This window comes from Psittacula echo (genome assembly GCF_963264785.1).
Source record: "Psittacula echo genome assembly, chromosome: 1".
NCBI lineage: Eukaryota > Metazoa > Chordata > Aves > Psittaciformes > Psittacidae > Psittacula > Psittacula echo.
The window spans coordinates 9,898,407-9,925,170 of NC_137735.1; the positions used below are offsets into that span (position 1 = coordinate 9,898,407).

General features: G+C 37.9%; 1 protein-coding gene across 7 annotated transcripts in view; it reads left to right on the forward strand.

The window, feature by feature from the left end:
- Window positions 1-26,764, forward strand: part of ADD1 (adducin 1) — a 59,557-nt gene that overhangs the window by 10,163 nt on the left and 22,630 nt on the right. For all 7 annotated transcript variants that reach the window (XM_080618735.1, XM_080618740.1, XM_080618739.1 and 4 more), the window contains exons 2-9: window positions 18,427-18,639; window positions 19,162-19,324; window positions 20,461-20,612; window positions 23,158-23,238; window positions 24,766-24,915; window positions 25,824-25,967; window positions 26,086-26,184; window positions 26,581-26,757. In XM_080618735.1, the coding sequence (XP_080474861.1) occupies window positions 18,445-18,639; window positions 19,162-19,324; window positions 20,461-20,612; window positions 23,158-23,238; window positions 24,766-24,915; window positions 25,824-25,967; window positions 26,086-26,184; window positions 26,581-26,757 (1,161 nt within the window). In that variant the 5' untranslated portion in view covers window positions 18,427-18,444. The remainder of the gene's footprint in view (window positions 1-18,426; window positions 18,640-19,161; window positions 19,325-20,460; window positions 20,613-23,157; window positions 23,239-24,765; window positions 24,916-25,823; window positions 25,968-26,085; window positions 26,185-26,580; window positions 26,758-26,764) is intronic.

A 26,764-nucleotide genomic window follows, 5' to 3' on the forward strand; every position in this document is an offset into this window, starting at 1 on the left:
TTATATAAGGGGAGGGGGAGGGAATATAATGTAGTTTTCCACAGTACTTTGGGTTTTGAACCCCTTAACCCAGAATAGCTGTTTGTTCCCATGATTCCTGTCTTGCTAGTCAAAGATGATGCAGTCAGTTTGACCAGATAGTGTCCAGATATCAGTGGGTACATAGGTAGTCTGTTTCTTGAACAAACAGACTAGTTGCATTCTAGGATATATAAATGCTTATAGCAAAGGATATAATAAATGTTAGACAAGGATGTTAAATACCGTTTCATGTAATGTGCTACATTGTATCTTGTGTAGTGGATATATGTTTATGTTAAGAAACCCCAAACCAACACAGAATAATTCAACAGAATTGATAATAAGCCCTGTATTGTTTTCTTCTCATGCTGTTCTGTGTGTTGGAAGGAAGCTGCACACAACATGTGCACAGCTACTTCATTGTCTTCATATTTATCTGCAAACTCTCCTTTGAGCTGTTTATAAAAAATTACAAGTTGATGCAAGCTGAAGGGGTGATGTGGTGAAAATGCTGTGTACTAAGTTGTTTATTGCCCTGCTGTTCCTGCATATTGCTGTAAGACTCTGTCCATCTAATAAGCTTGGAATATAATATAATATTTTTAGTAAGCATTGTGTTTGTGTTTGCAGTAATATGTAATAGAAGATTGGTGGGTTTAGAGGAGACTTGACAAAGAAAAGGGTTCTAGTGCCTTCTTCCTGACTGAAGGATGCTAACTGGCAAATTGGGGGATTCATGTTGACTGAGGTTACGTTGTTTTTCTAATTTATTCAATTGTTAGGGCATGTTAAGTCATGATTTAATTCCTGCTGAGGTATTTCAGACCCAGGAGGAAAGTTGTAAATGCTCATTTGTGCAGTTGTTTCATCAGTAGTGCACATTACTGGATATGTTTTTTACACAAGCAGAATTGAAGGCAGAAATACAGTATCTGCTTAATGTTTTCCTATTCTCTAACTCTGCCTTTATTGTCTGAATGTTCATGGTGAAAGCTTCATTTCTGGGAGGAAGTTCAAGCATGGAAAGTAGTTTGGTTGGGACAGGATAGAAATTTAATGATGTTTGAAAGGTTCCTTCCTGTCTGTGCTTAATGTGTGTTATTGACTTCCCTTCAGCTGTTAGCTGAATTTCCTGTTGATTTTAGGTATAAATAATTGCCAAAGCAGTATCTAGCCCTGTGTGTGTGCTTGAACTGGATTTGTTTCCTTTACTCACAAGTTTAACAATCTTGTAATATTTTCAGAACTAATGTAGAAGACTGAGAGCTAGATTTTACTCTCTTAAATTGGTGTATTCTCATATAATTATTAATATGAACAGTAAGTAATTGCATAGGCAAAACATCAGTGACTTAAATGGCACTTTGCACATGTTTGTTAATATTAGCTAAGTTACATCCCAAAATGGAATTTTTTGGGGAAAGTGCGTGACATTTATAGTTTTAAAAGCTGCTAAATAATAGTTAATACTTTAAAGCTTGAGGGAGTGTTCACTGTTATATGAATATTGACTTGATTGTATTTCGTCTGCTTTATTATTTAGGCATTCTGTCATGTCATTTACTGTTAAACAGGTGTGAACTAGAGATAATACCATATAATAAACCAAAAAATCCAAAGTCTGAAACTGTTTGGCAATGGTCTCCAGAGAGTGGATGACTGAACAGAGGTCATCTGGAAGCTCACGCCAATGAGCAGAACATCTTTAGCAATACTAGTATTTTGGAAGAATGTATTAATGTGCAGTAAGAAAACTGTACATGTTAATTAGTTTGACTTTCTGTTCTTAAAGTGTGTTTTTTCAGCTGGATTGCATAGGATTCGTCATGGTAACTGAAAAGGTGTCACATTCAAGTAAATAATGATGTTGCTTTGGATTGATAGAAATAATAGAAATAACTACTGAAAAGTTAAGCAGTTTATTTTCTAATTTGCTTAATGAATATGACACTGGAAGCTTAGCAGTTTCCTCCTTCTGGTGAACTAGGTAATTTGCTTAACTGAAAATACACAGTTCAACACTGGAGAGAAGAAAAAGTTTTCTGGCTTTATATGCATTTCTTAGTTTGGGGTTTTTTTAAATTATCTGTCAGAATTTAATCTGAGTATTGCTCAGTTGTCTTAAACTGAAATCATCTCTCATTGTGTGGTCTAGAATAGCATCCCCTGTATGCGTGGCCTGTGCCTAGTTCTGAAGGGGATGCAGTCAATATTGGAATAATTTATATTTTCAGCAGCATATTCAGATCTGGCATTTTGATTATCTCATGTGAGAATAATGCCAACCTTTTTTAATATTTTGTCATGTTAGCTGGTGACACTCTTTTTTTCTGAAGTAAATGTTCTTAGGAGTTTGGGGTTTTTTTTTGTGCTGCGCTGTGCCTCATAAGCACATAAAATATAAACCGTCTTATGAAGTGAAGATGCGTGTTGCCATGCAGTTTGATCATTGGAGGATGAATCAGAAAGCTCCCCCAGAGAACAGAAAGTATGTATCCTTTCCAAAATGTGTTGGATTAGGTTAGCTTCCCTGTGAAAAATGTTAAGGTATAGTTGGTAGAGATGGTAGCAGCTGCACACAACAAGTTTGCAACAAAGTGATACTATACAGTGACCAGATGATGTGCTGTCCAGGTTTTTGTTTCCATTCTTTTCTTCCTATTATGAAAGATCTAGAAAATGGAAACAAATTAAATTTGAGATAAATCTTGCATAGGTTACTTAGAGGAGAGTAAGGGAGTTGAGGAAGACACAGAGGAAGGTCAGGGATAAGATTGATAAGACTCATTAATAAGCATCATTTGGATATGACAGTGGAATACATTGCTGTTGAGTGTCATTGCGCATCTTTGTAAACCTGTCTGATTTTTAGTGATGCTCACAGAGGCTCATGAGGTGATGGGCGGGGAGGGGGAATTTAAAATATTTCCTGTTTGTTGTTAGCTGCTACATCTCTGAAATTCTTTAGTAAGGTCTGGTAGTAATAGGAGGGAAAATCGTGGCCAAGTATGAGACAGGAGAGAAAGTTAAGTTTACAGAATACAGACAAGAAAAATAAATCAAAGTAGAACAGTAAAATGAATTGATACTGTAAGACCAGAAACAGTTTTAAAAATCTGGATTACATCACACAGAGGATTTCTGTAGGATATTTTAAGAAGAGTGGGTTTTAAACATATTATGTGTAAAAAGTCACATTCTCTGTTAGGCCATGGGACTTACTGCTGTGAGGTATTGTTACAGTTAAGAATTCAGTTGGGTGCAAAGTAAGGTTACGCGTTTTATAGTTGTAATGCAAGGAATGTTTAAATTTATGTTCATGGTGTAAAGTGTAAAGCAATAAATCAGTGCTAATGAGTGTGTGTGTGTTAGACAGCACATTGGCCATGGTTAACCAGGATATTTGGAGACTTAAGCCACTGGTTTGATTGAGTTTGGCAGTTTTTGCCCTTGTAGACAAAGTTTTGATGTTTCAAAAAACGTTTAAAATCTGAAGCTACTGATTTCTGGCTCCAAGGTAGCTGAAGTTGAATGGCATATATTTAATGTTAAAAATGGGGTAGTAAATGGCATTTATCATGTGACCCCACAGACTACAGTTTTGTAGGGTTTCTGTTAGATTTCATAAGCATTGCATTGGGCGCTTTGTTACTGAACAACAAAGTGGGAATTGCTTGTGGCCTAATATGCATTTGAGTGTGTGGACATACTAAATCCTATTAGAATCCCTTCAGGACAAGAGCTTCTGTTGAACAGATCTAGTTCCAGGTTTGTATGAGGGGACTTGTTTACAGGTTACCTCCCTGATCTGTTATCCAGCTCCCAGCATGACCACAGAAACAGTTGTGTAGGCTCAGCAATGTGGCCGATACAATGTGGGAATAGCTGTTAAGGAAGAATTTGAAAACAATACTGTGCTCTTGAGAAAACATTATATACTACAAAATGTGGAAACAGTCTTAAAGAGAAGATGTTTCTGCATATAAAATAATACTGTTGTAAAAACAAATACTACAGTATGGCTCTAATGCAAGTGATTATTGTTTTCATTTCACACAGCTATTCTGCCCATCTCCTCAGAGAACTGCTTACCAACTTCTGAGGTTTTGTTGGGATCAGCTGGACTTTGCATGGGTAGAAACTTTGCTGGCATGTATCCGACTGCATGCTGTTTGGGAAGTCACTGGGAAAGCTGTGTTTAGAGTTCTGGCTTTGAATACTGCACACATACCCCTGTGTTTTTCAATTTCTTACGCCAGTAGCCTTTCAATTAAATGGAAAGAACTGTACTTACGTATTTCAGCAATGTAACAGTGGCAGTAGGGTTTCTATTTTACAACTTGAGTTAGGAATGGAAGTACTTTGACAGTGTGGTGTGGGTTATTCAGGATCCTTGTCTGAGTTCAGCTGATTTGACACAAATATGCATCCTTGATGTTCACTATTTTTACTTAAATTTCTGTTTCTGGGATTATAAGACCAGTGCTCGCTAGGCGTGATTTTTTTTTTTAGAACACAGTGAGGAAAGGTCTCTGGTTACTCCTAGGCAAGCATAAACAGTTGTGCTGAGTTTTTAGAAGTTTTCTATCTATTGGTAATGTTGAAAGAGTACTTCTATGAATAGGAGTTGCTTGGATAGGAGTCCAAGTAAAAATAATAAAGAGAATATGATAGTCAGCAGAGGTTTATTTAGACAAGCAATAGATATGTATACAGATATGTAGAAACATTGTGGGTTTTTTACTATTAAGCTTCCAGTGTATGTTAACTAAATAATCCTTGCCTAAAGATGTTAGTCTTTATGGGTGAATAGCGTTCAGTTTAATCTGGAAACATGGGTATGTGCCTTTCATGTTTTATACTGGGACTTGAATTCTAAGAGCAGAATGCTCAAAAGCATGATTTCAGTTTTGTTCTTTTGGTTTTAATTATGATTTTAGTATAGTTCTGTAAAACACTATAGCCATGCTAAACTGTTGTCACCTTTGGGTATTTTGGTGTGCATCTCTGTCTTTAATGTTTGGGGCTGAACCTTAAGAGAGGAATTGTGTGCTTGGGACTGGTTCTCTCAAAGCTGTATGTGCCCTAGAATCTTGGGCTGGATGGCTGGAACCAGACCTAGAATGCAAATGCATCCAGCTTGGCCTCTTCAGTGCAAGCAGCCTTTATGAATAAACCCACTTTGTAACAGCAGAGCAGGAGTTGTTCTGTCAATTAACTACATTGTGGTGTGTGAGGCCCTACAGCCATTCTAGTACTTGAGCAAGTATCAGGCTTGGATTAGTCCCTGGCTTCCTGAAACACAAATAGAATCTTTTTGCCATGGTTTGTGGACATCCTTTTGTGTTTTGTGCATTCGCCTCTATTCTGATGAATCTTCAGCTGAATAACATATCTGTCTGGTGACTAGAATGATCCTAGTTAAGAAATTAAGAAATAGGCCTAGCTGAAACTGAAAAAGTGGCCATAATTCCTGGAATGTTAAAGTCTGGGCTGCTATAGGCAATTGTGTTTGAAAGTCTGAAAATAACTTTACTAAAATGGCCATTAAACACTGTGTTTGCACAATGTACAGTGACTGGAAAACCTGGACTACTGCGTTTATTCCCAGATGTAATTCTGAAACCCTGTAGGGCAAAGTAAATGACATCTTTTTGCCCCTGTCTGGTGGAAACAGTGAGAATCTTCAGCTGGAAGATAAGTCCTGGTTTGCATAATGTTACTTTATACAGCCATATTCAGTTGTGCAGTACTTGCCCGACAAGGGAGACAGCATGATAAAGAAGATGGTTTTCTCCTGGTGTTTCATCTGTTACCGTGTGAGTGTGCGTGACCCTTGAGGTTTACCCAGAAGTAGGAAACACGACAGCATAATTTTTGGGTGGGAAGCACATTCACACTCCCCTGGGAAAAAGAAAAACAGAAATGAGCTGCTCTTAAAATAGAGTTCATGGGGGTTTCTTGACATACTATTTCCTAATATGGAACAAACAACAATCTGATACAGGAAATTAATTCCAGTAACACTTATCCATAGATTGGGTCTTTCATGTGTAGATGAAAGTTGTCAAAAGCATTCTGAGAGAAGAAAAGAGAACGCTCTTGGGTTTGTTAACTGTGTAATGGGATGGACTTTATCTTCCTGTTGCTTCTAAGACTGCTATGAAATAGTGTTAATGTCCTTTATACAGGGCATGCATTTTAAACACTGTCCTGTAATCTTCAGTGTATGGTGGATAAAAGAGGGTATAAACCACTTTGTCTTCCTAAAGTTTTCATCTGCCTGAAGGATTTACAAATGCATGATTAACCGCCATGGAAAGAAGTTTCTGAATTTGAATAAGCCTAGATGTTAGCTGTCTAATTTGGAAATGGAATGATGATACATATGTGAGGCTCGTGTTTCAAAGCTGGTTTTATGTGCAAGTGCACTGTAAAATCTTACATGGAAGGTTTATGTCAAAATTAATACTGAGGCTTGCATTCTCCAAAGATACTTGTTTCCACCTGCATACAGGATTTTGAAATTCTGTCCAATTCTGTTGTGTCAAGAGACTAAATTGTTCTCATAATTTGTTCAGATTTCCATCCTTCCCTCCTTTCCCCATCTGAAGTGGGAAGTCCTGTAGAAGAACTGGGGGTGCCACCTGGAAAAGCCTCAGCTGAACGTGAAAGAGAAATTAATGAAAAATTCAACATCTCTGCTGCATTCATTTGCCTTATTCAAGTCTAATTGAAACCTCCAGTCCTGCACCTCATTTGTGTACTTTGATTCACTCTCTTGTAGCTCAGACTGATAACACACCCATCAACATTGTTTGTACTGCTTACATATCAAACTTGCTGGTTCCAGCATAATGCCTGCACACTCTCTAATCACTGTAGCAATTTCTGAATTATTTGGAAATTATTCATGCGTCTAGTTATGAATATTCAGGTTAGTTCCGTCTCAACAATCTCAACCAACAAGTCTCATAATAATAGGGTATTTTTTTCTTATGGGACATTTGCTGTAGGATCTCCAGAGTTATAGGTATATTAATCATGAATTTGTCAAGAAACATTAAGTTCACCTTGTGGCTTTGTTGCCAAGTGGTGATGCACTCTGTTACCCAGCCTCTTCATCCTTCTTTTTGTGATTTTTATAATCTTACTGTAATATATAAAGCACATACTAATGCTTTATTCCAGTGTGGAAAGCAAAACTGATATGCTATTCACTTCTGGTTTGCCCTTGCTTCAGTAAGAACATCTTGTCTCCAAATCGCCACATCAGGATGTATAAGAGCTTAGGTATGAGCGGTTATTAAGGTTTAATCAGTTCTGGTGAATGAAGAAGTTGTACTAGAAGATTTTTGTTTTGCAGCCCTTTTTGCAGAACTCTTTTATAAATCCCTAAGATCTGTTTACACAGAGGAAAATGTAAAGCATAATCTGATAATTCATAAGCTTGATTTTTAGCATTTCAGTTTCTTAGGGCATTTCCTTGATTAAAAAAAAAACCCAAGACTTCTCTGTTTACTTGTTTAATTCCAGTAAGTCTAATCTCCACATTTAGATGCCTTGTGGTTAAAAACTGTATAGAATCTTTTCCTACTCCGCTCTTTAAACATTCCACTTTCAGCCTCTTGATGAACGGTAAATGGAAGTTTGTTCTTTAGGTATGGTCTTTTCCATACTGGAGGTGAGATTGAGAAGTGGTACCTTGATGTTTGTTCATACATGTTCATAGGCAATTTGGAGGGATTGTGAGCATCCCACCTCTGCTGTTACTGGTCTGTGGGGTTCATAGGCTGTGAAGTGTGGAGTTGTCCTTGACAGACTGTCATAATTTCTATGGGTGACTTGATCCTTTGGAATACAGTGCATTTAAATTTGCTCTGACATTGTCAGTGCATTTATATTTGAAACTAAAATGGTTTGATCTCTAAGTTTTGGGTTTTGGTTTATTTTTTAATCTAATCAGTTTCAGGGTTTATTCCAGGAAATTTTTCATTCCAGAGGGTAGTACCCAAATGAGAAAGTCAACAGTTTCTTCATTCTAGGTTCAAGGGTCTTTTCAGCATTTAACCTGAATTAACTTTAAAAAAAGCCCAAACCAAACCCATAAAATGGCTCTCTTTATGCTTGCATAAAGTGAAATTGTAGCTTTAAGAAGTCTAGAGCAGTGTTTCTACTATTTGTGTGTAACTGAAGAGTGAAAGAAAAGATTCTGTAACTACTTTCATCTCCCCTCTAAATAAGTAATTACACAAACATCTTTTAACAGTTGAGGAAGAGGCTATTTTTGCAGAGTAGTGCAAAGGGTTAAATGACATTGTTATGTTCATTGCCAGCGCCTTTCAGAAATCTCATCTCTCGCTATTGAAAATAAATGGATCCTGGCCAGAATGGGGCCACTTTGCACTGCTGTGTTTCAGTTGATCCTTTATGCATCATGATATTAATATTTTAGATGGGAATACTTTAAAATTACAGAAATTTCTTACATTTTTGAAGTATGAGGGAAGTATCTATCCCTATTCAAAAAGGAGTTTTAATTCCTTCTGTCATTTGTAGGAGCTTTTGTTATTCAGAGTGCTTTTTGAAAGCATTGGATCTGAGCAGCTTCAACAGTAGTTAACATTAAAGAAATTTTAAATTTGAAACATAAGATTTTTGGTTTCTTATATCTGTGATAAGTATTGGGTATGAGGGTGGGGCCTTTGGCTTGTTTGGCTTTTTCCCCAGCACTGATTCTGGTAGAAAACCCCCACAAACCTTTTGATAAAGGTGGATTTTCATCTGTAATTTTAGAATGTACTCTCCCCTTTATCTAAAAGAGTGGTAGCACTGGAGGAGTAGAGCCATCAGAAAATACTACTTAGAAAGCCTTATAGGAAAAGTGAAACAATGCTGCTATGGTCATATTGCACAGAGAAGGGGCTTTGTTCATTCTGCATATTTTGCTGAACCTTGAGATCAAAAGGAAATCTTGAGGAAAGAAGAAAGCTTCTCTTTCTTTGCACCTTTCCTATAGACGACTTGCAAGTCATACTGTGTCCTGCATTCAAATGAGTTCTGGAGTTTTCCGCCTTCTGGTAAAGCTGCTTATAAACTCCACAGTTCTCATGCAGCACCACAGCCTTCCCACAGAGCCTGTCTGTGTGCAGTTCGTCTTGACCTGCTGTGTCAGAAGCATCCCCAAGTTTACGATGGACAGTGGTAAAACGTTGTCCTTGATTGCAGGTCCTGACCTAGTTCTCATTTCTGTCTGAACCCACTGGTGCAACCAGTGTGTGTCTTCCTGAACTTGCTGTTCTGTGAAGCAGCAGCAGACTCCTCTTGGGTAAGTGCTACCTCTCTATCAGCAGGTGGCTCTCCTTCCTGAGGACTGTGTGGAATGTATTGTTTCCTAGGAAAACCTGACTTCAAATGCATGTATGTGAAAATCATGGAAATTTCCTCACCTGATTTTATTACACTGGCCAGTTAAACATGTAATTCTGCTTAGGTCAGTTTTGGCTCATTCTTTAAGAAATCGATGTCTGCGTTTGTGTTTTCCCACAAATCCAGTGTTGGAATTAAGAGTCTAGCAGCTTTTTATAACTTTAGTTTGAGGCCGGTGTTCATTTTTGGGTCAAACATGCTGATCAATTTGTCTCAAGCTTTCTAAATACTTGTTGGATAAAGCTGGGGCCCTGCCCTTGGGAAGCTGGTGATCTGATTTAACCTGTGCTGTGAGGTCAGAAATCTGTGGGCGCTGGCTTATTGGTGTGTTTGCTGGGAGGCTTTGGAAGTGCATGTGGGTTCACAGAAACCTAAAAATAAGCAGTATTTGGGTTAACCCTCTTTATTTGTATAGTTCTCACGACCCTGATGGCAAAAATAAGTGTACATTAATTTTCAGTACTGCTGCCACCATCCATGAATATTAATAATGGAGAAATATTTGTATTTTATATTGTCTTGGCCCCAGATACTTTCTGCACAATTAGAAGGCGAAAATGAATATTAGTGACCTGACTCATTCTTGTGTAGGGCTAAATGGTGTGTGTGTAGCTGAGTCTGTGATGGAATTTAATGTACCAATAAAGCAAGCTGGAAAAAATATTTGTCACCAGTGTTTTCTGTTGACCAGATCTTAGAGCTTTGTCAATAAGGCAAAGAGACACCATCTCTAGTGCAGCCCTTTTTATTTTATGGGCTGTTAAACTTAACTTTTAAAAACATCAACCTAAGCAATTCAGTAAGATATATCCTACCTGGTCTGATGGAAAATTTGTCCTAATTGCAATTGGGTCTGATTGATGTGACCTGAGCACAGGTTAAGGAGGAAATTTGGTGTTGTCTCTGAGTACTGAGGCTGAAGAGTTGGGGTTGGTTGTTTAGCCTGGAGAAGAGAAGGTTCCAGGGACACCTTATAGAATAGGGCAGAGGGAATGGCTTTAAACTGAAAGAGGGTAGATTTAGATTATGTGTTAGGAAGTTCTTCCCTGTAAGGGTGCTTGAGGTTCTGGCAGAGAGTGCGTGGAGAAGCTGTGGGTGCCCCATCCCTGACAGTGTTCAAGGCCAGGTTGGACGGGACTTGGAGCAGCCTGGTCTGGAGGAAGGTGTCCTTTGGAACTGGATGAGCTTTAAGGTCCCTCCCAACCTAAACCATTATGTGATTCTATGGTATGATTCCATTTGTGCCTTCTGTCTGACATTCAGTCTCCAGCTGTCACCAACCTACAGCGCAGGAAGGTGCTATTTAAAAAAAAAGTGCTAGAATACTAGAAGTGCTTTGGAAGCTGCAAATAACATGAGCATATTGTCATGCTGTGCATATGGAACTTGTTTTTCCCAAAGCATGATGGGCAGGTTTGTAGATCGCAGAAGTGGACAGGACTCTGATCTCAATACAGGCAGTCAAAGGTATTCTGGAAGTTGGGTTAAAACTTGTGTTTTATAAAGATTTTCAAAGCCAGGTTATTGACTCAGTATTGTATATCTATGGTTAGGAAACTTCCATCTCCATTCAAGGGCAAATGTGTCTGATACTCACTCCCAAGTGCTAAATTCTCTATACTTTTGTTAGCAGAAGTGAAGGGCTCTGTCAATTCTATGACCAGTTAACCTTTCTGGTTAACCAAATAGGTTAAACTGCTGATCCCTACAAGTTAGTCTGCTGTTTTCTGGATTATTTCTGTAGTCTTTCCCTGAACTCTTTGATATTTCATATAATTTTATTTTTTTTTTTAATACATATACATGAGAACCAGAAGGAATATTTTAATAAAGTCAAAGTTAGGGAAGGTAACTTTGCTACTTGATAGTCTTTGTTTTATTTTACTGTTACACTAGACCACTTTGGCATAGCATAATCTTTTCAATTCCTACAGAGTGATCTATGCTAGCTCCTGACTTCAGTTCTGATCTTGTCTCTTCAGCACTGGGTAATTCTGGCCTCATTTTGTCTCTGGTTGTAGTCGTTTGCCTTAACTGTGTTAAATTGAGTTTTGTGATATTACACTATTAATTATGCAATTGTGGTTTTTACTTGAGAAGCTTATTTGAATTGAAACTCAGATTTCAGAAATAAAATTGCAGTCAAATCTTCTGTGGTATTTGGCAGATTTTTATTTGGCATGGTAATCACAAGGATGCATTTTGGGGGCTCCTTTAAGTCCAGGTTCAACATGCAGGTTTCAGTCTCAGTGTTGGAGCAACTTCATAAAATAAATTTATCTGAAAACCATGATACTGCTCTGAACTGTACACCAAAGCCCATGTTTTTTGGTAAATTGTAGAGTTACTCTGGGGGCTAATAAACACCAAACTAGTGGAAAGGAAAAGTGTCTCCATTGCCATTTCCATCTGTGACCCTTGGTGCTCCTTTGATAAGAGGCAGTGAAGAATACATGATGGTTTGCAGAGTTTGTACTTCTGCCTAGCACATGGGGAAATGCAAAAGACAGTGGTGAAATTCCTGGCTTGTCATTTGCATGCAACATTGGTGAAGCTCATGGGATTTCAGCAGAAAAGTTTCAGGTGTCTGTGGCTTAAGATACGGATTCCCTGATTTTTCTTTTCCTCCTGATTTACGGTAGATTATTCTTCGTGTTGTAGATATGGGATCCTTAATTTTTTGGTACAGTCGGATGATGCCAGTTAAGGAAAGACTTATAAATCTGAGAATATGTTCTTAATGAAACAATTTTTTTCTTGGCAAACATTGGTTCTTTAAACAAAGAAAATTGCTGCTTTTCTTTTTGGCAGTTGGAAGGCAGCTTGATATTTTATAAGGTAAAAGGCCTGTAGCAACTGCTGTTTTGACAATTCTGTTACATAGATTCTTGCCCTTTATAAATACTTGGAACTTTAGGTCTAATTTAAGGCAGATATCTAGCTTCATTCTTTGTTCTCAACCATTTTCAGAGATTTTTTTTTTTTAATGTAAATATTGGATGTAATAAGAGAACAAATGTCGATGAGCTTCAATACACAAGTAATACTGTGTTCTAAAACCTGGTACTAATGTTCTCTCTTTTGTATGGTTTGAGGTCTCAAGTTTACCCAAATAAATGCTTGCTGGTTCTTCATGTAACCTTGTGGTCACTCACAGCCCACTGTGCGAGGCCTCTGATTTCAGTGTTTGGAGAAGGTGAAATAGGAAATAATCGCATACAGAGTATGTGCGTTTCAAGGAAGGTTTGGGCACTTGGTCTGTTTTCCCCCCTCACCCTCCTTTTTCTTGCTCTCCAACACAAGTTTGTTTCTTGAAGTACTCTCATAGATCCTAATGCATGATATTACACAGATAAACTTATTGTTGGATTTCTCTACATCTTTACGAGTCCAGTATTTAGCTTGCAGCATCTCTGTGAATAAAGATGATGGTGCCTGCAGTCAGTACAAGATAAATAACTGTTCTTGTTCGTGAAATAGTCTCTTCCTGCTCAAAAACAAAGAGCAGAGGAAATTCTGAAGATGCGTGAGCTAGGAACATTTGCTAAAAAAGAATGTAATTGTTCGTGATGTCAAGTACGTTGTCTAGTAAGTAGTACAGTCATGATTTACTTTCTTTGTTCCTAGGCTTCCTAAGATAGTGCCAGCTTTTCCTTTTAAAAGTTCAGTAGGAAACATTTGAAATGGCAGGAACAAATCCAGTGTCAGTGGTGCCAAAATGTCCTCACTGGAAATGATGGAAATTGCAGTGCAAATTATAAATGATTTCTCTATTACAAAGGTATATTATTATTTTTCATGGAGCAAGTTTGTTGGTCTTACTGAAAAGTAAAGGAAAATGAGAAGGAATACAGAAAGTACCAGAATATTGAGTGAAGTGGTAACAGTGCAAATTGATAAACAGGTTTGTTTTCCAGATACCAAGGGATAATGAAACCTTATTTTCTATAGACAGATGTTCTCCTTCCTTACCACCTCAATTTCCACGTGAGCTGAGTCTTTTCACAGTGGCTCAGTTACCTCTTGGGTTTCTTGCTGCACCACCACAGTGCTGCCCAGCCTTTTCCTTCCCTCTTCCTCCCTGCAAGTTATTACAAAACAAAACCAACCTTTAAATGATTGCAGAAATTATTTTTTTTTCCAAGAAACATAGCTATTCACTGTCTTACCTGTTTAAATTTAACTATCTGTGTGTCAACTAACTCTCCAGGTTGTGTACTGAGGAATGTTAAGCTGGTTAAAAAATTGAGATTTTTCTACTTTCTGGATGTTAATGTGAAGTTTTGTGGTGTTCATGTTTTAGAACTTTCTTCTTTTCTTTAACTCTATAGCAAACTCTATACTTTACTTTATACTTCCTCTGAGGTGAATCCTGTGATGAAACTTGTGTTAGAAGAGGGCGGGAAGGAAGGGAATTTTGAAAGGTTAAAGAAACCTGAAATATTAATACTAATTTCAGAATGTTGTTTGTAACTAATGCACAGTATCTGTAAATGCATTATAAATTTGATAAAGCTAATTTTCTGACACAAAATACCTCTTATGACCAACCTGTTTATATATACTTTATAATCTATATACTATGTTTATAGTACTTGAATACACATATGCCTGCCCCATGATAAACATGATGTGCTGCGAGTTGGCTTGGTGGCTCTCATTTGATGTGGTGCTTGATTTAAATTTCTAGTGTCTGTATATGCGTTCATATTGAAAGGATGGCTCTCCAGCTACTATAAGGTGTGATTTGGATTTTAGGTCAGATTTACTTGATTTCTGCCCCCCCTTTCCCTCCCTCTCCCCGGTAATGGATGTGTTCCCTCTGACTGTGTTTGAAACCAGCAGATTCTCAGAGAAGGGCTTCTTATGCTCTTACATTTTCCCGCCACAGCGTTTTCAGTTAAGGGTGTGGCTTTTCCTGACACAGTTGTGTTAGAACAGGCTCTCATGTAAAACTGCTTATCATGGCAGAAAGTCCTCTGACACCACAGCTTATCTCACTTGGGGGCTGCAGTACAGTACATCGGAAAGGAACTGTCTTTGCTGAAGAGTTGTGGGTGTGACAGTCTTTATTTTTTCCCTTTTCTATTGCCCGGGCAGCCTGTTGTGATTTTTCAGTGTGACTTTCCAGTTTATAGAACCCTTGGCCGTTGTGTGCCTTCAGCTTAAGTGCTCCGATTCCTTTTTTATTTATTGGTATCCATATCGTTGAAACTCTGAGAGTTCCTGATGCCTTACTCCCAAAGGGTTGTCTGAGGTAACTCAGAAATAAATTTCAATGGCTTATGCAAAATGTTGTAAAACATACAAGTTTCTAATTCAAAAATCAATACTTTTATCATCAGTAGCTGACAGCCATAAAAATAAACAATTACAGTTAAGTTAGAACAGTTAATTACTAGACTTTGGGGGGAGGATGTCACTTACTTGTTTATCCGTGAAACTGAGCAATGAAACTGATATTCAGCCATAGATATAAAATGATCACTTGATGTTAAACATTGCATTTTCTCTTAAGTCATTGCCACTGCATAGCAGTGAATCAGTAATAGCTTTCCAGCAGCTGCTTGAATGCCATCTTACACGTGGGTAAAGGAGTAATACAACTTTGGCAAGACACTGTGATCCCATTTTAATGTTGCCTGTGCAGGCTGTTAGGGACCGGCTTCTTTCTAGGGTGAGTAAGGAACAGTGAAGAGAAGTAATTATGTACGTGATTCATTCTGAAATAGCTTTTGGTACTCTGAAAGTAAGATGGAATTAGTGCAAATATTTAAATGCAAAATGATGATTGCAGATGTGCATACATTCTTATTTAAATGAGACTGTGCTCAAGATGCAACATTACACTGAAATATATCCTGGAAATGGAATGCTGCAGCAGGCAGGAGCAGGCCATTGCTCTCTGCTAAGCTCCAACTTGATAGTTTTCTCATGCTTTACTTTTAAGTAAATACACGTGTAAGGCTATGCTCAACAGAATGCAGTGTAAATTCTGAGCTGCTTGAGCTGTTTGGTTTGTGGTTCTGTTTGTCTTTGTTGAGGACTTGCCTTTGTACTGTTTCTAAACTCCCTGATTCCTTGTGTTAAGCAGAGTGGTGAAGTTCAGACTTAGATTGGTCCGAGTGTGCTATTAGTGTAAGAGGGTAAGCTGGACATTTGGATCTGCAAACTGTCATCTTTCAACAAAAACCTGGATGTAGAGATTCATATAATAATAATATAATGTTGAGCTTAATATAGCTTAATGGAGTTCAGGAGAGGGGTTGTGGAAAGTGGTAGTGGGCTCTCAAAGGCATTTTTGAGATAATGAAATGGCAGATGGTGCAGGCTGGAGAATGTGAGAAGGAGAACATAGAGGGGGTGTTAGGGATCTGAAGCTGCCAAAGGAGGAGTGGCTCCTTTCCTATAAATTCACTTGCTTAAAACTATATAGGTCTAATACCTTAAAAGGTTTTCCATGTTGATAAAAGCATTATTTCTTCTCACTATGCCCTGTATTTATTCCTGGGTGGCAGAGAGCTGGTAATTAAAATAAGTTATAATAATAAAGATGTGTGTATGTGCTTACTTTAAAAGAAAAAAAGAGGGGGGAAAAAATCCAACCATGTCTTTCTTTTAAAGCCTAAACTGAGCGGTTTAAAATGAAATCCTTTAAACAGCGCAGAGGTGTCTGTGTGTGTTTATTTAGCAACTCAGTGGGTGGAAATCACTGAGCATCTAAAACTTGAGTGTCTCAAGTGCTTACACAGGTTTTGCTAGTAGTATCCTCTTCTGCTGATTGTGTTGGAACTGTCTCGGTTCATTGATTTGTTCATTCTGAAATAAGAAACCAGTTGAGTTTGAAACTTGTTTCCTAATGCAAGATTAAAGAGGGTGAGATTTGCTATTTCTATGATCTTGAAGTAGGTATTTTTCTTCACTGCAATGATTTTGTTTAATATAATCTGCATTTCAAAATCCCTTATGTAAACTTGCCTTTTCTGTGTACATCTGTGTCTGAGGTGGTTTTAGCTAATAAGTATGTGAGTAAATTCCCAATTAAATTAAAAGGAACAAGCAAGTTCAGTTTAAGATGAGTTGCAAAGAAAAATTAAAAATTGTAGAGACAAATATCAGTATTTACTAGTTACAACATGTAGAAGACTAATCTTAAATGAAGATGTATACAATCTTTCCTACTGCATAGCAAAAAGAATTGTAATGACTTGATAATATCAGCAGACTTGAATGGTATTTACCTTTGCAAAACTGAAGATGGGTAATAAAATTAACTGTTTAAATTGGGGCTCTCCTTACATTGTGAACCCCAAATCTAAATGAGCAGTATTGAAATTAGTCTCTTTCATCTTACTGGGACAAAGAGCTGTGTTCTGCCACTTGATTCTCTGCCTATTCTGCCACCTCCAGGAAAAGACCCACTAGGTTTTCTCGATTCGTTTTCTTAGCAAAGCTGCTAAATGCTGTGAAGCAAGGGATTTCAACCATGCGTGTTTCATGTGTAATGTCAATAATTGCAGTGTGCTGAACTAGCAAGCCATTCAGAGTTAAATATTCTTAGTACAGTTCACTGAAGTACAGTTTGTGTTAGTGACATTTTGTTTAGTCATGTAAAAAAATAAGAACTTTTCTGAAAAAGCTTTACTTTAATATGTCAGATGATCAGGAATCAGAGGTTTGAGTCTCAAGGTGTTGCAAGGGTGGCTTCATTGTACTGGTTGCTTGCCAGTGGAAGGCTTCAAAAAATCTTTTAAAAAGGATTTTGGAATGAAAGTTATAATATTGTGCCCAGAAAACCAGGATAATGTTACACAAAAGGATTCTTGTGAGTGAAAGAACAATGTGTATATGAGTAATACCAGCCCAATTTTCAGACTTTCTAGTAGATACGTGCGGTTGCTGATTACAACAAACTGAAATGAACCCTGGCCAGTGGGTGGGGATTGCGTTTGTGTGTGTGCTTTCCAGATTCCAAACCCCACATGCTAATATAGTGATGTGCATGTTGTTGAATGAACCTAAAATAAGTATCTTTGTGAGAACTCTGCCTCAGGTTGCAGAGTCAGTATTTCTGAGTTTGTCTCCAGAAATATTTGCAATCTGAGCTTGTTTTGGTGGGGCTGATTCTTCATATTAATAAACATGTGCAATATCCTATTTTCTGTAATGATTTAAATTCTGATGTATACAATATTCTTTTAAGTATGTCTGATTTAACTTTTTAAGGAAAAGAAAAACACAAGCAAACAAACAAAACAGTCACCACCAAACCCCCAAACCAAACCTAGTGAGTTTAAGCCTCGTGTCTTGAACGCCTTTGTCATTGCCTGTAAGAAGGGCTTCTATGCTCCTGAAAATCAAGCTGTGTAGATAGCTTAAGGAATTGGAGGCAGCTGAAATGGGAACTCTTGTGTTGGTTTATGTAGCGTGTGTGCATTGACTTTTCCTGTATGTTAGCCTAGTTTTCTGATCTTATATTTTTGTTATTTTATTTTTTTTTTCCTCTTCTGAAATAATTGCTATCCCTTTGCACAAATATGGTTTTGGTGTTTGGGGAGCCACGCTAATTTTAGATGGAAGGGGGCCTACAAGGATGCTGGAAAAGGACTCTTTGTCAGGGACTGTACCAATAGGACAAGGAGCAGTCAGTTTAAATTTACACAGGGAAGGTTCAGGTTAGATAGAAGGAAGAAGTTCTTTACTGTTAAAGTGGTGAGACACTGGAACAGGTTGTCCAAAGAAGGGGTAAATGCTCCATCTCTGGCAGTGTTCAAGGCCAGGCTGGACAGAGCTTTGGGCAGCATGGTCTGGTGTGAGATGTCCTTGACCATGGCAGGGGGATTGGAACTGGATGATCTTAAGGTCCTTTCCAACAGTAACTATTCTATGAACTGTTATTCTGAAACAAGAAACACAAGTTCTTAATGATTTCCTTGCTTGATTTATTTATTTCTCCTCTCTGCCCCCTCCTCATAGGTTCCTTGAAACTGTGCTATGAATGGTGATTCTGGAGTGGGGGTGGTGACTTCACCACCCCCAACAACAGCTCCTCATAAGGAGAGATATTTTGATCGAGTTGATGAAAATAATCCAGAGTATTTGAGAGAGAGGAATATGGCACCTGACCTTCGCCAGGATTTTAACATGATGGAACAGAAGAAGAGAGTCTCCATGATTCTTCAAAGCCCAGTAAGAAAAGAATGCTCCGTCTTTGAAGTTATGAATTTATTATCTGTATTTGTAATATCCCCATGGCATTGGAGAATTTTGTGGTATCTTAGATCCATTCAATCTTTTTTCTGGTTGGCCTTTCTTCTAGAGTATCCTAATTGTAGGCTAATTTTTCCTCACGTTATCTGGTTGAATTTTTATTCTCTTTTCTATTTCCTCTACTTTTCCTTTTGTGTTTTATGTTCGAGTCAATCGTACATCCTGCTCCTTCTTCCAGAAATCTGTATTAGTAGGTTCAATGAGTTTTGGTGTCACTTGAAGAGAGAATGCTGGAATTTCCATTCACAAACAAAATAAGTGTTTTGTGTCACTGGATCTCCAGAAAGCAACATTTTCAAGTAACAGTGTGCACCCAGTACTTCTGCCCTGATCTGTTTTTCAGAAGAGATATAGGATGTTTCTGAGTGCTAAAGAGAAGCTGTGCATGAAAGGTTGAAGTTCATTTCAATTGCTTTATAACATGCAATGTACTCTTGCTAGGCTTTTTGTGAAGAACTGGAATCTATGATCCAGGAGCAGTTTAAGAAAGGGAAGAACCCGACAGGTTTACTGGCTTTACAGCAGATTGCAGATTTCATGACAACACATGTACCAAATGTCTACCCTGCAGCACCACAAGGCGGAATGGCTGCCTTAAACATGAGTGAGTGCATCTTAATTTGGAATAGTTGAATTCTTTTTTGTTTGAAAGGTTTAAAATGAAGACAGTGTGAATGAAAAGTGCTGTGAAGTTCAAACGCCATCCTGTTCTGCTTACAGGAACATTGCAAACATGAAATGAATTGATTAGTTTCTAAATGCCACAGTGTTGTGTAGTGTGATTCATGTGTATAATTTATATCAAAAGCTATTTCAAGTATGTTATCTTAATTGAAAAGTAAGCCTGATAAGTCAGCACTAGTAAAAAAACCTCAAGATTTAAATATATTGCTAATATTTACCACATAGATAGATTGTCTGCAGGAAAATAAAACGCTCATTAGTAGTCTAGTAACAGTGAGTGTCTTTAGAAACTAATTATTTTTGCTATTGAAGTGCTGTTTGCAGCTTTCTCCTGTGAAGTGAGGCTGTAGACAAGAAACATCAGCAAGCAAAACAAAGAAAGAAAACAAAACCTAGAATGTGTGAATGCATATATACACAGGTTTTGTGTTAAGATAATATAGATCCTTGCCGTGCTCCAAAATAAATCTGTTCAGACTGTAAAATGGCCTGGTTCTGCTTTATCACAGCTACTTTTAACCACATTTCTGATTGCACTGTAACTAGAACTATAGTATTTTTAATTATTTACCATAATCCTACTCTCTCTAGCTTGTACTTAATTGTGCCTAATTGTATGAATCTGTGTGTATCTTTTTAGATGTATAATTCTCCTGTTCAGGAATACCGAATCATGTATCTCAAAGTGGAATATCTGGGCTTACATTTTTCTGTTAACAGTAAAGTTGGGTTTAGCAGACAATAGTTAGCTTTAAAGAGAAAAGAATACTTTGTTAAGGAATGTACTGTTACCTTAGCAGTAATTAATACTAAGGAAGGAAACAAATGCCAAGTCTACCAAAGGTAAATGACCTTGTCTGAGACTGTCATTATATTTATGTAATAGAAATTGACATTATAGTAGTTAAAACTTTGCTATGCATTTCTTAGGTTAATATGTTGATATAATCTAGTAAGAACAACCACTGTAATAGTGGTGCATGGTTTTAGGTTTTAACTGATGTTGAATGCAACCTCTCCTTGTGCTTTTTTTTTTTTACCCCTTCTCCTTTTCAGGTCTTGGCATGGTGACACCAGTGAATGATCTGAGAGGATCAGATTCCATTGCCTATGAAAAAGGGGAGAAGTTGTTACGATGTAAATTGGCAGCTTTCTACAGATTAGCAGATCTCTTTGGCTGGTCTCAGCTTATTTACAATCATATAACAGTGAGTATTGAATCGACAGATAACTGAACCAATTGTTTTAACCTACAAGAGAATTGTTTCCCTCCTCCAGCTGTCATTTTGTCTTTGTGTGGAAGAGGATCAAAGTGGTGTTGAAAGCAGTATAATAGTGAAGAGATTTGTCATTGCATCTTAGGAATAAGAACTGGAACAGCTTGGATGTCAGTTACCATAGCCTAAATAGAGTCTTTAAGAGAGTGTACATGAAAGTTCTTATGATGAAAGACTCAATCTTTTAGTATCTTAAATGCTTTGAATAATTTTATGTATTATTCTTCAAGGTCATGTCTTAGTTTTATTGGTAAGTACTAAAATATCATCTTAGTCATACACTTGAATTTTATAATTCAAGGTGCAACCTTTTTGAAAAAGCAGCTATGGTATTTCTGAACATGAGTGAACTACTTAGCTTAATGCAGTGTGCCAACAATTTTCCTTGTGACTGAGTAATCGCTGGCATCCATAAAAATAATGACAGGGAGGTCAAATCAAGGAGGTTTTATATGCCAGAAGAATGATCAACATGAATCCCATGAGTAAAGTCCCAGCTGTGGTGTGCAAACCAGTCAATTGTTTTCCTAACAGAGCTGAATTGTATTTTTCTGCATAGTAGAGGTTGTTCTTTATGTATTTTCAGTTCTTCTAGTTGCAATGTGACTGAAATATGGTAATTTTGTTATTACTGCTTTTTGAGATTTCAAGGTATATTATTTGTGAAGTGGTGAAGCTGATAAATGGTATGGGTAGGCTTAGGATAAAAGCAGATTGTTAGATTCCTTCAGTAAGGGAACATATCCAATATAATGGTTCTTGTGAACAACTCTGTGCCACCCCCTGATTTTACGTATGTGACAGGAGAATTGATTTTGTAAAAGGGATATTAATGCAGTATAAAGATTACTGAGCAAGTGGGTATGAAGGTGGCTGTCAGTATAAAGTTCAGCCTTGGGGATGTTTATGCATTTAGATAAGACGTCAATTGTAATGAAAAGCAACGTGCCTGAGGAAGTGGTTACGGAAGGGGCATGTGATTGGGATGGAATGCCTCAAGTTTGCTTTCTTTTGGTCTTTCTTCCATATACCCGTACATGAATTAGTAATGTGGTAGTAAGGCACTCCTTTGGAATGTGGTGAATGCCTACCACTTCATGCAGAGCAGGAATCTGACACGTTTTCAGTTTTTTGTGAGTGGGTGCTCTTAATTGCCAGGTGGTTGCGTTCAAGTTAAAAGCTGCCAGTGCACTCTTTATGTTAGAGAAAAATTACAACAGCTTTCTGTAAGGGTCATAAGTCTCTGTATTAGAGGAGAAAGGAATTGTGAGGATATGAGAGCTATGCCAATCTGGACATATCAGAGAGTTGGATAGAGTAGCTTCTTTTCTGGATCTGTCAGTCGTAGGCAGCTGCTGTGTGTGGAATTGTTCAAACTGGTGCAGTCCTGATGCAGAAGCAGAATTACAGAGCATGAAGAGCTTTCATGTCAAGCACAATAATGTGTAGAGTGAACTTGAGTGCCTCCAGGGTTAGACAGAATTTGAGATTACAGTTTACATAAGGCACACATCACTCACCAAGTCTTGGTTTGCTTGAGGGCATGAGATGTTTATTGGATCTAATCCTAAAGCAAGGTGGTTTGTGAGTCTTGCTGCTTGTTTGTCTTGCACTTGAGCTTTCCTGTTAACCTTTGGGGTATTTTGAGTAATACTTGTTCTTTGAATTGCATAAATAAGTAAAATATTTTCTCGATCATTTACACTTGTGCAGTGGAGAACTATTTGGGTGATCCATAAAAATACAGGTTAACTTCAACTAACTGGTTCAGTTTAATGCTCTTATGCCATACCATGTTGCCAGCTGGTTGTAAAGGAGGCTAGGTTTGTACTAGAAACTTTTGGATGACTGATCAACTTCTGTAGAAATTTTCTTCCCTGCAGTAGAAGTATATCAAAGTGTGTATGTATTTAATGTTACAAAGAGTAGAAGACATGAGAGAGCATAAAGTAGCTGCATTGTAGGGAAATTAAAAACTCAAATATAATTATAAAAATACTAAAAAAAAGCCCCAAACAAAAAAACCCCAAACAGAAACCCTGGGTAGATTCATAGCAAAATAGGGAGCTCTCTCACATGTCCAGTAAAACATTTGAAGCCTTTAAATTCTCCATTGAGAGGCACCTAAACTGTCTAGCGGGCCTGTACTTTTCTTTGTACAGATTGTAAACAGATGCATCCCAAGATGTGCATGGTGTGAAGTCAGAATTCTTCTTGTATTATAAACTCCTGATTGTGTGAGTTAAAAGAGCAAAAATGTAAGTGAAGGTCAGGATACGTGGTAGAGAACCTGCAAATGTGCTGTACTGCTCACAGTATTATCAGTTATAACATACATGAAGATCAAATTGCATACGTTACAGATGTACTTGCCCATTCCATGCTCAGGAAGTGAAGGTAACTTTCATGGTTTTGGGCCTTCTTGTGTGCTTTAGTAAGATACTTTTAGCAACTTTTACTCTTGTTTTATCCTTAGGCCAGAGTAAATTCTGAGCAGGAGCACTTCCTCATTGTACCTTTTGGGCTCCTTTACAGTGAAGTTACTGCATCCAGTCTGGTAAGCAATTACTATTTTTCATAGCTTTGAAATATGAATGACTGAATCTGCTCTTTCTGTGTATCTGTCACTGTTGAAGTGTTATCCTAGAGAATGTTTTACTCTGTGTTACATGTTCAGAATAGTTTTATTGAACATGGCTGATTCTGCTACAGCTGAGGTCTCTCCTTGCACATGTTCACCACCAGCTGTTCTCCAGTTGATGTGGCTGTAAAGAGGAGCCAGGTCATTTGGACTGCTAATGAATCACATCATGCCCTTGAAAGCTGCTGGCTGTTAAAGTCAGGCTTGTCAAGGGAAGCAGTGTGTGTTTCAGACATAAATGGTGCAAATCAGTTACAATTTCAAGCTATTGTGTCAGGTGCCTAATTTAGTTACCATCATTCAATGGTGTAGCTGAGGGTGTAGATAAATTATATTTTTGAAATCTAATGATGGCAGTTGAAGACATAACCCCCTTAACTGTTAGCTAGTGGGAGGCATTTTGTGAGTGTTCATCTTCAGTGTAGTCTCCACTGCTGCTGAAGGCAACTTGAGTTAATGTGGTTGATTCTCCCTTGCACTGAAATGAAACAGGAACTTTTGCACTGTTTTTTCTACCCGGCAACTTTCAGGAAAGTAACCTCTAGCAGAGAGGTCAGGTAAGTGTGCACAGAGTAGTAACATTTCAGACTTGACACCTTAAGGTTCCAATACTCCCCCTCAGCTATCTGTAAATTGGCTCTTGAAAAAGCTGTAAGCAAAGGAATGGAGAAAATGGAGACCTGCCCTACTACAAGATTTCTAGAAGAAGGTCATGCTGTAGGGAGTGTTCTGTGTGTTTTATTTGGGGTTTGTGTTTTGTTTTGCTGGGTTTTTTTTTAAAGGTGTCCTGCTTGTATCTCTCTGTCAGGAAATGTAAATACCTTGAGAATTAAGATTGTGTGAAGATAGTGAAATGCACACACACACACACATACACTCACACTACTTACACAGTAGAGAGCATGTTCAACACAGAAAACAGCAGCAGGATTTAATAAGAAGAGTGATAAGGCACACGCCCTAGCCAGTTGAACGTGCTGACCAGAAGCCTGCTTACATGGCTGGCACTATATCACACCTTTCTCTTAATTTCTCATATGCTTGTTCTTCCCTTCTCCACTCTGAAACTCCATTTTCTCTGATCATGTTCAAAGTCCTGTTATTCCTCTTCAGGTATCTGCCAAGTCTGCAAGTTTCTTATAAAACTCCACCATAACTCTCTGAAATGGAGCCATTTGTCACAGTGCTGTCTGTAACTGTCCACTTCTTGCACCATTACCTGCTACAGGCAATGATTCCTTGTGTCATAGGCAATAGTTTCTCATGTGCTTCTCAGGCTCTGGGGCCCTGGTCACCTGACTACAGCCTTATCATGCACATTTTGACACTTGCTAAAATAAAGCACTGAACAAAATACAGATTTAGAGCTTCAGTGGTAGATGCTGAATTAAATCACTTTGGCAGTCATGATTCATTGAAGAAACTAACTCTTTTCATTCCCAGGTTAAAATCAACATTCAGGGAGATGTAGTTGATCGTGGAAGCACTAACTTGGGAGTAAACCAAGCTGGTTTTACTTTGCACTCTGCAATTTACGCAGCTCGACCCGATGTTAAATGCATTGTTCACATTCATACGCCAGCAGGGGCAGCGGTAAGCAGACTTCTGAGTTTGTCATCTGTCCTGTTTACCCCCCATCCCATCCGGCTGGAAAATAGGCTGGTCCTCCTTAATCATAGATTTGTTTCCTTTTTGAAGGGCACAAAGCCATTAAGTCTGCCTTCAAATATGTGGTTCTGTTTGAATCAATGAGATCCTCCTTATTTGGTTGTTAAGTGAGTGGTCAGACAGCAAAGTGCTGTAATTGGAAAATACATTTTTCATATTTATGTGTCCTTTACAACAAAAGACCATATCCTTTGACAGTGAGTCATAAGAGCTTTAGCATGTTTTGCAAAGCACAATTTATCAGGGTTTTCTTAAATATTTGAAGCTTTTAAAATACCTCTTAGTAGAGCAACTGGCTACAAGTCAGTTTTACCTCTTTGAAATTTTTTGAGAGTCATCTGATGACACTGTTTCAAAGGTCACATTCTGGGGCAACAATTTTAAGGATAAATGATCAGATTGTTAAAATTGTGAATTATAGTCTTAAAATGCTCCTTAACTTTATCCTCAATGCTGTGGAATTACTCGTGTCAAAGTTCTTAACTGAATTTCTTCTGGGAGGGGAAGCCGCCGGATGGAGTGAAAGGAATGGAGGATGAAGTTGATTTTGGTTGAGGTTTTTTTGTGGGTTGGTTTGGGTTTCTTCCCTGAGTCCTTTCATCTTGGTGTCGTCATGTAAAAGCAGCCATGCTGAGTGACCCAGGGTCAATGTGACTTCCCAATCCAATCCAAAAGTGGTGAAAAATACAGGCTTTAGGGGTGGAGTATAAGACTACTATGTATGTGGCTGTACAGACACCTATATATAATATATAAAAGCATTTTTTTAATAGAGTTCTTATAATTTTTTTTCTGTTGCAAGAAATTAAGTTAGTTGTTTTCACTTTTCTCAGGTGTCTGCAATGAAGTGTGGTCTCTTGCCAATTTCACCTGAAGCACTTTCTCTAGGGGAAGTAGCTTATCATGACTACCATGGTATTTTAGTGGATGATGAAGAAAAGGTGGTGATTCAGAAAAATTTGGGGCCTAAAAGCAAGGTCAGTATTTACATCTGGAATTAAAGAGAACTATGTTGGGAGGGGGGATTGTACTTTAATCAAGAGCAAGGGAGTACTTGCCTTGCTGCTCTTAACTTTCTTTGCAATGTCTCTCTAGGTCCTTATTCTCAGAAACCATGGCTTAGTATCAGTTGGAGAGACTGTTGAGGAGGCTTTCTACTATATTCATAATCTAGTGCTTGCCTGTGAGATTCAAGTAAGAATTTTAGTATGTTTTTATAATAATACAGTCTGCTATATTCACCTTCAGATAGATTAATAGTTGCAGTCTTTACCTGGTTAAATTCTTGATCTAAACTAACATGGTGATTTGTAAATCATTTTATTATGCAAGGACATCCAAAATACTGATTAAACCAGTAATTTTCAAATGCTGTATTGGAACCATTGATTTGGTGTATACTGCCTGTTAAAATGTTTATGCCTTAAGACATTTTCAAAGCCTTAAGACAACTTTTATACAAGTGTGTTAATTTATTTAGCTTAAAAATGAAGTATATTTCTTCTGGCTTTTCTGATGTCAGTTTGGGAGGGATTTTAGTTGTTCTTTTCTCCCCTCAAGAAATCTAAAGCTGACTTTATCGTTTTTAAGGTACGTACCCTGGCCAGTGCAGGTGGACCTGACAATTTAGTGCTTCTAGATCCTGGAAAGTATAAAGCCAAGTCTCGTTCCCCTGAGTCTCCAGCAGGTGAGGGTACTGTATCCCATCCGAAATGGCAGATTGGCGAACAGGAGTTTGAAGCTCTTATGCGAATGCTTGATAATCTGGTAAGGC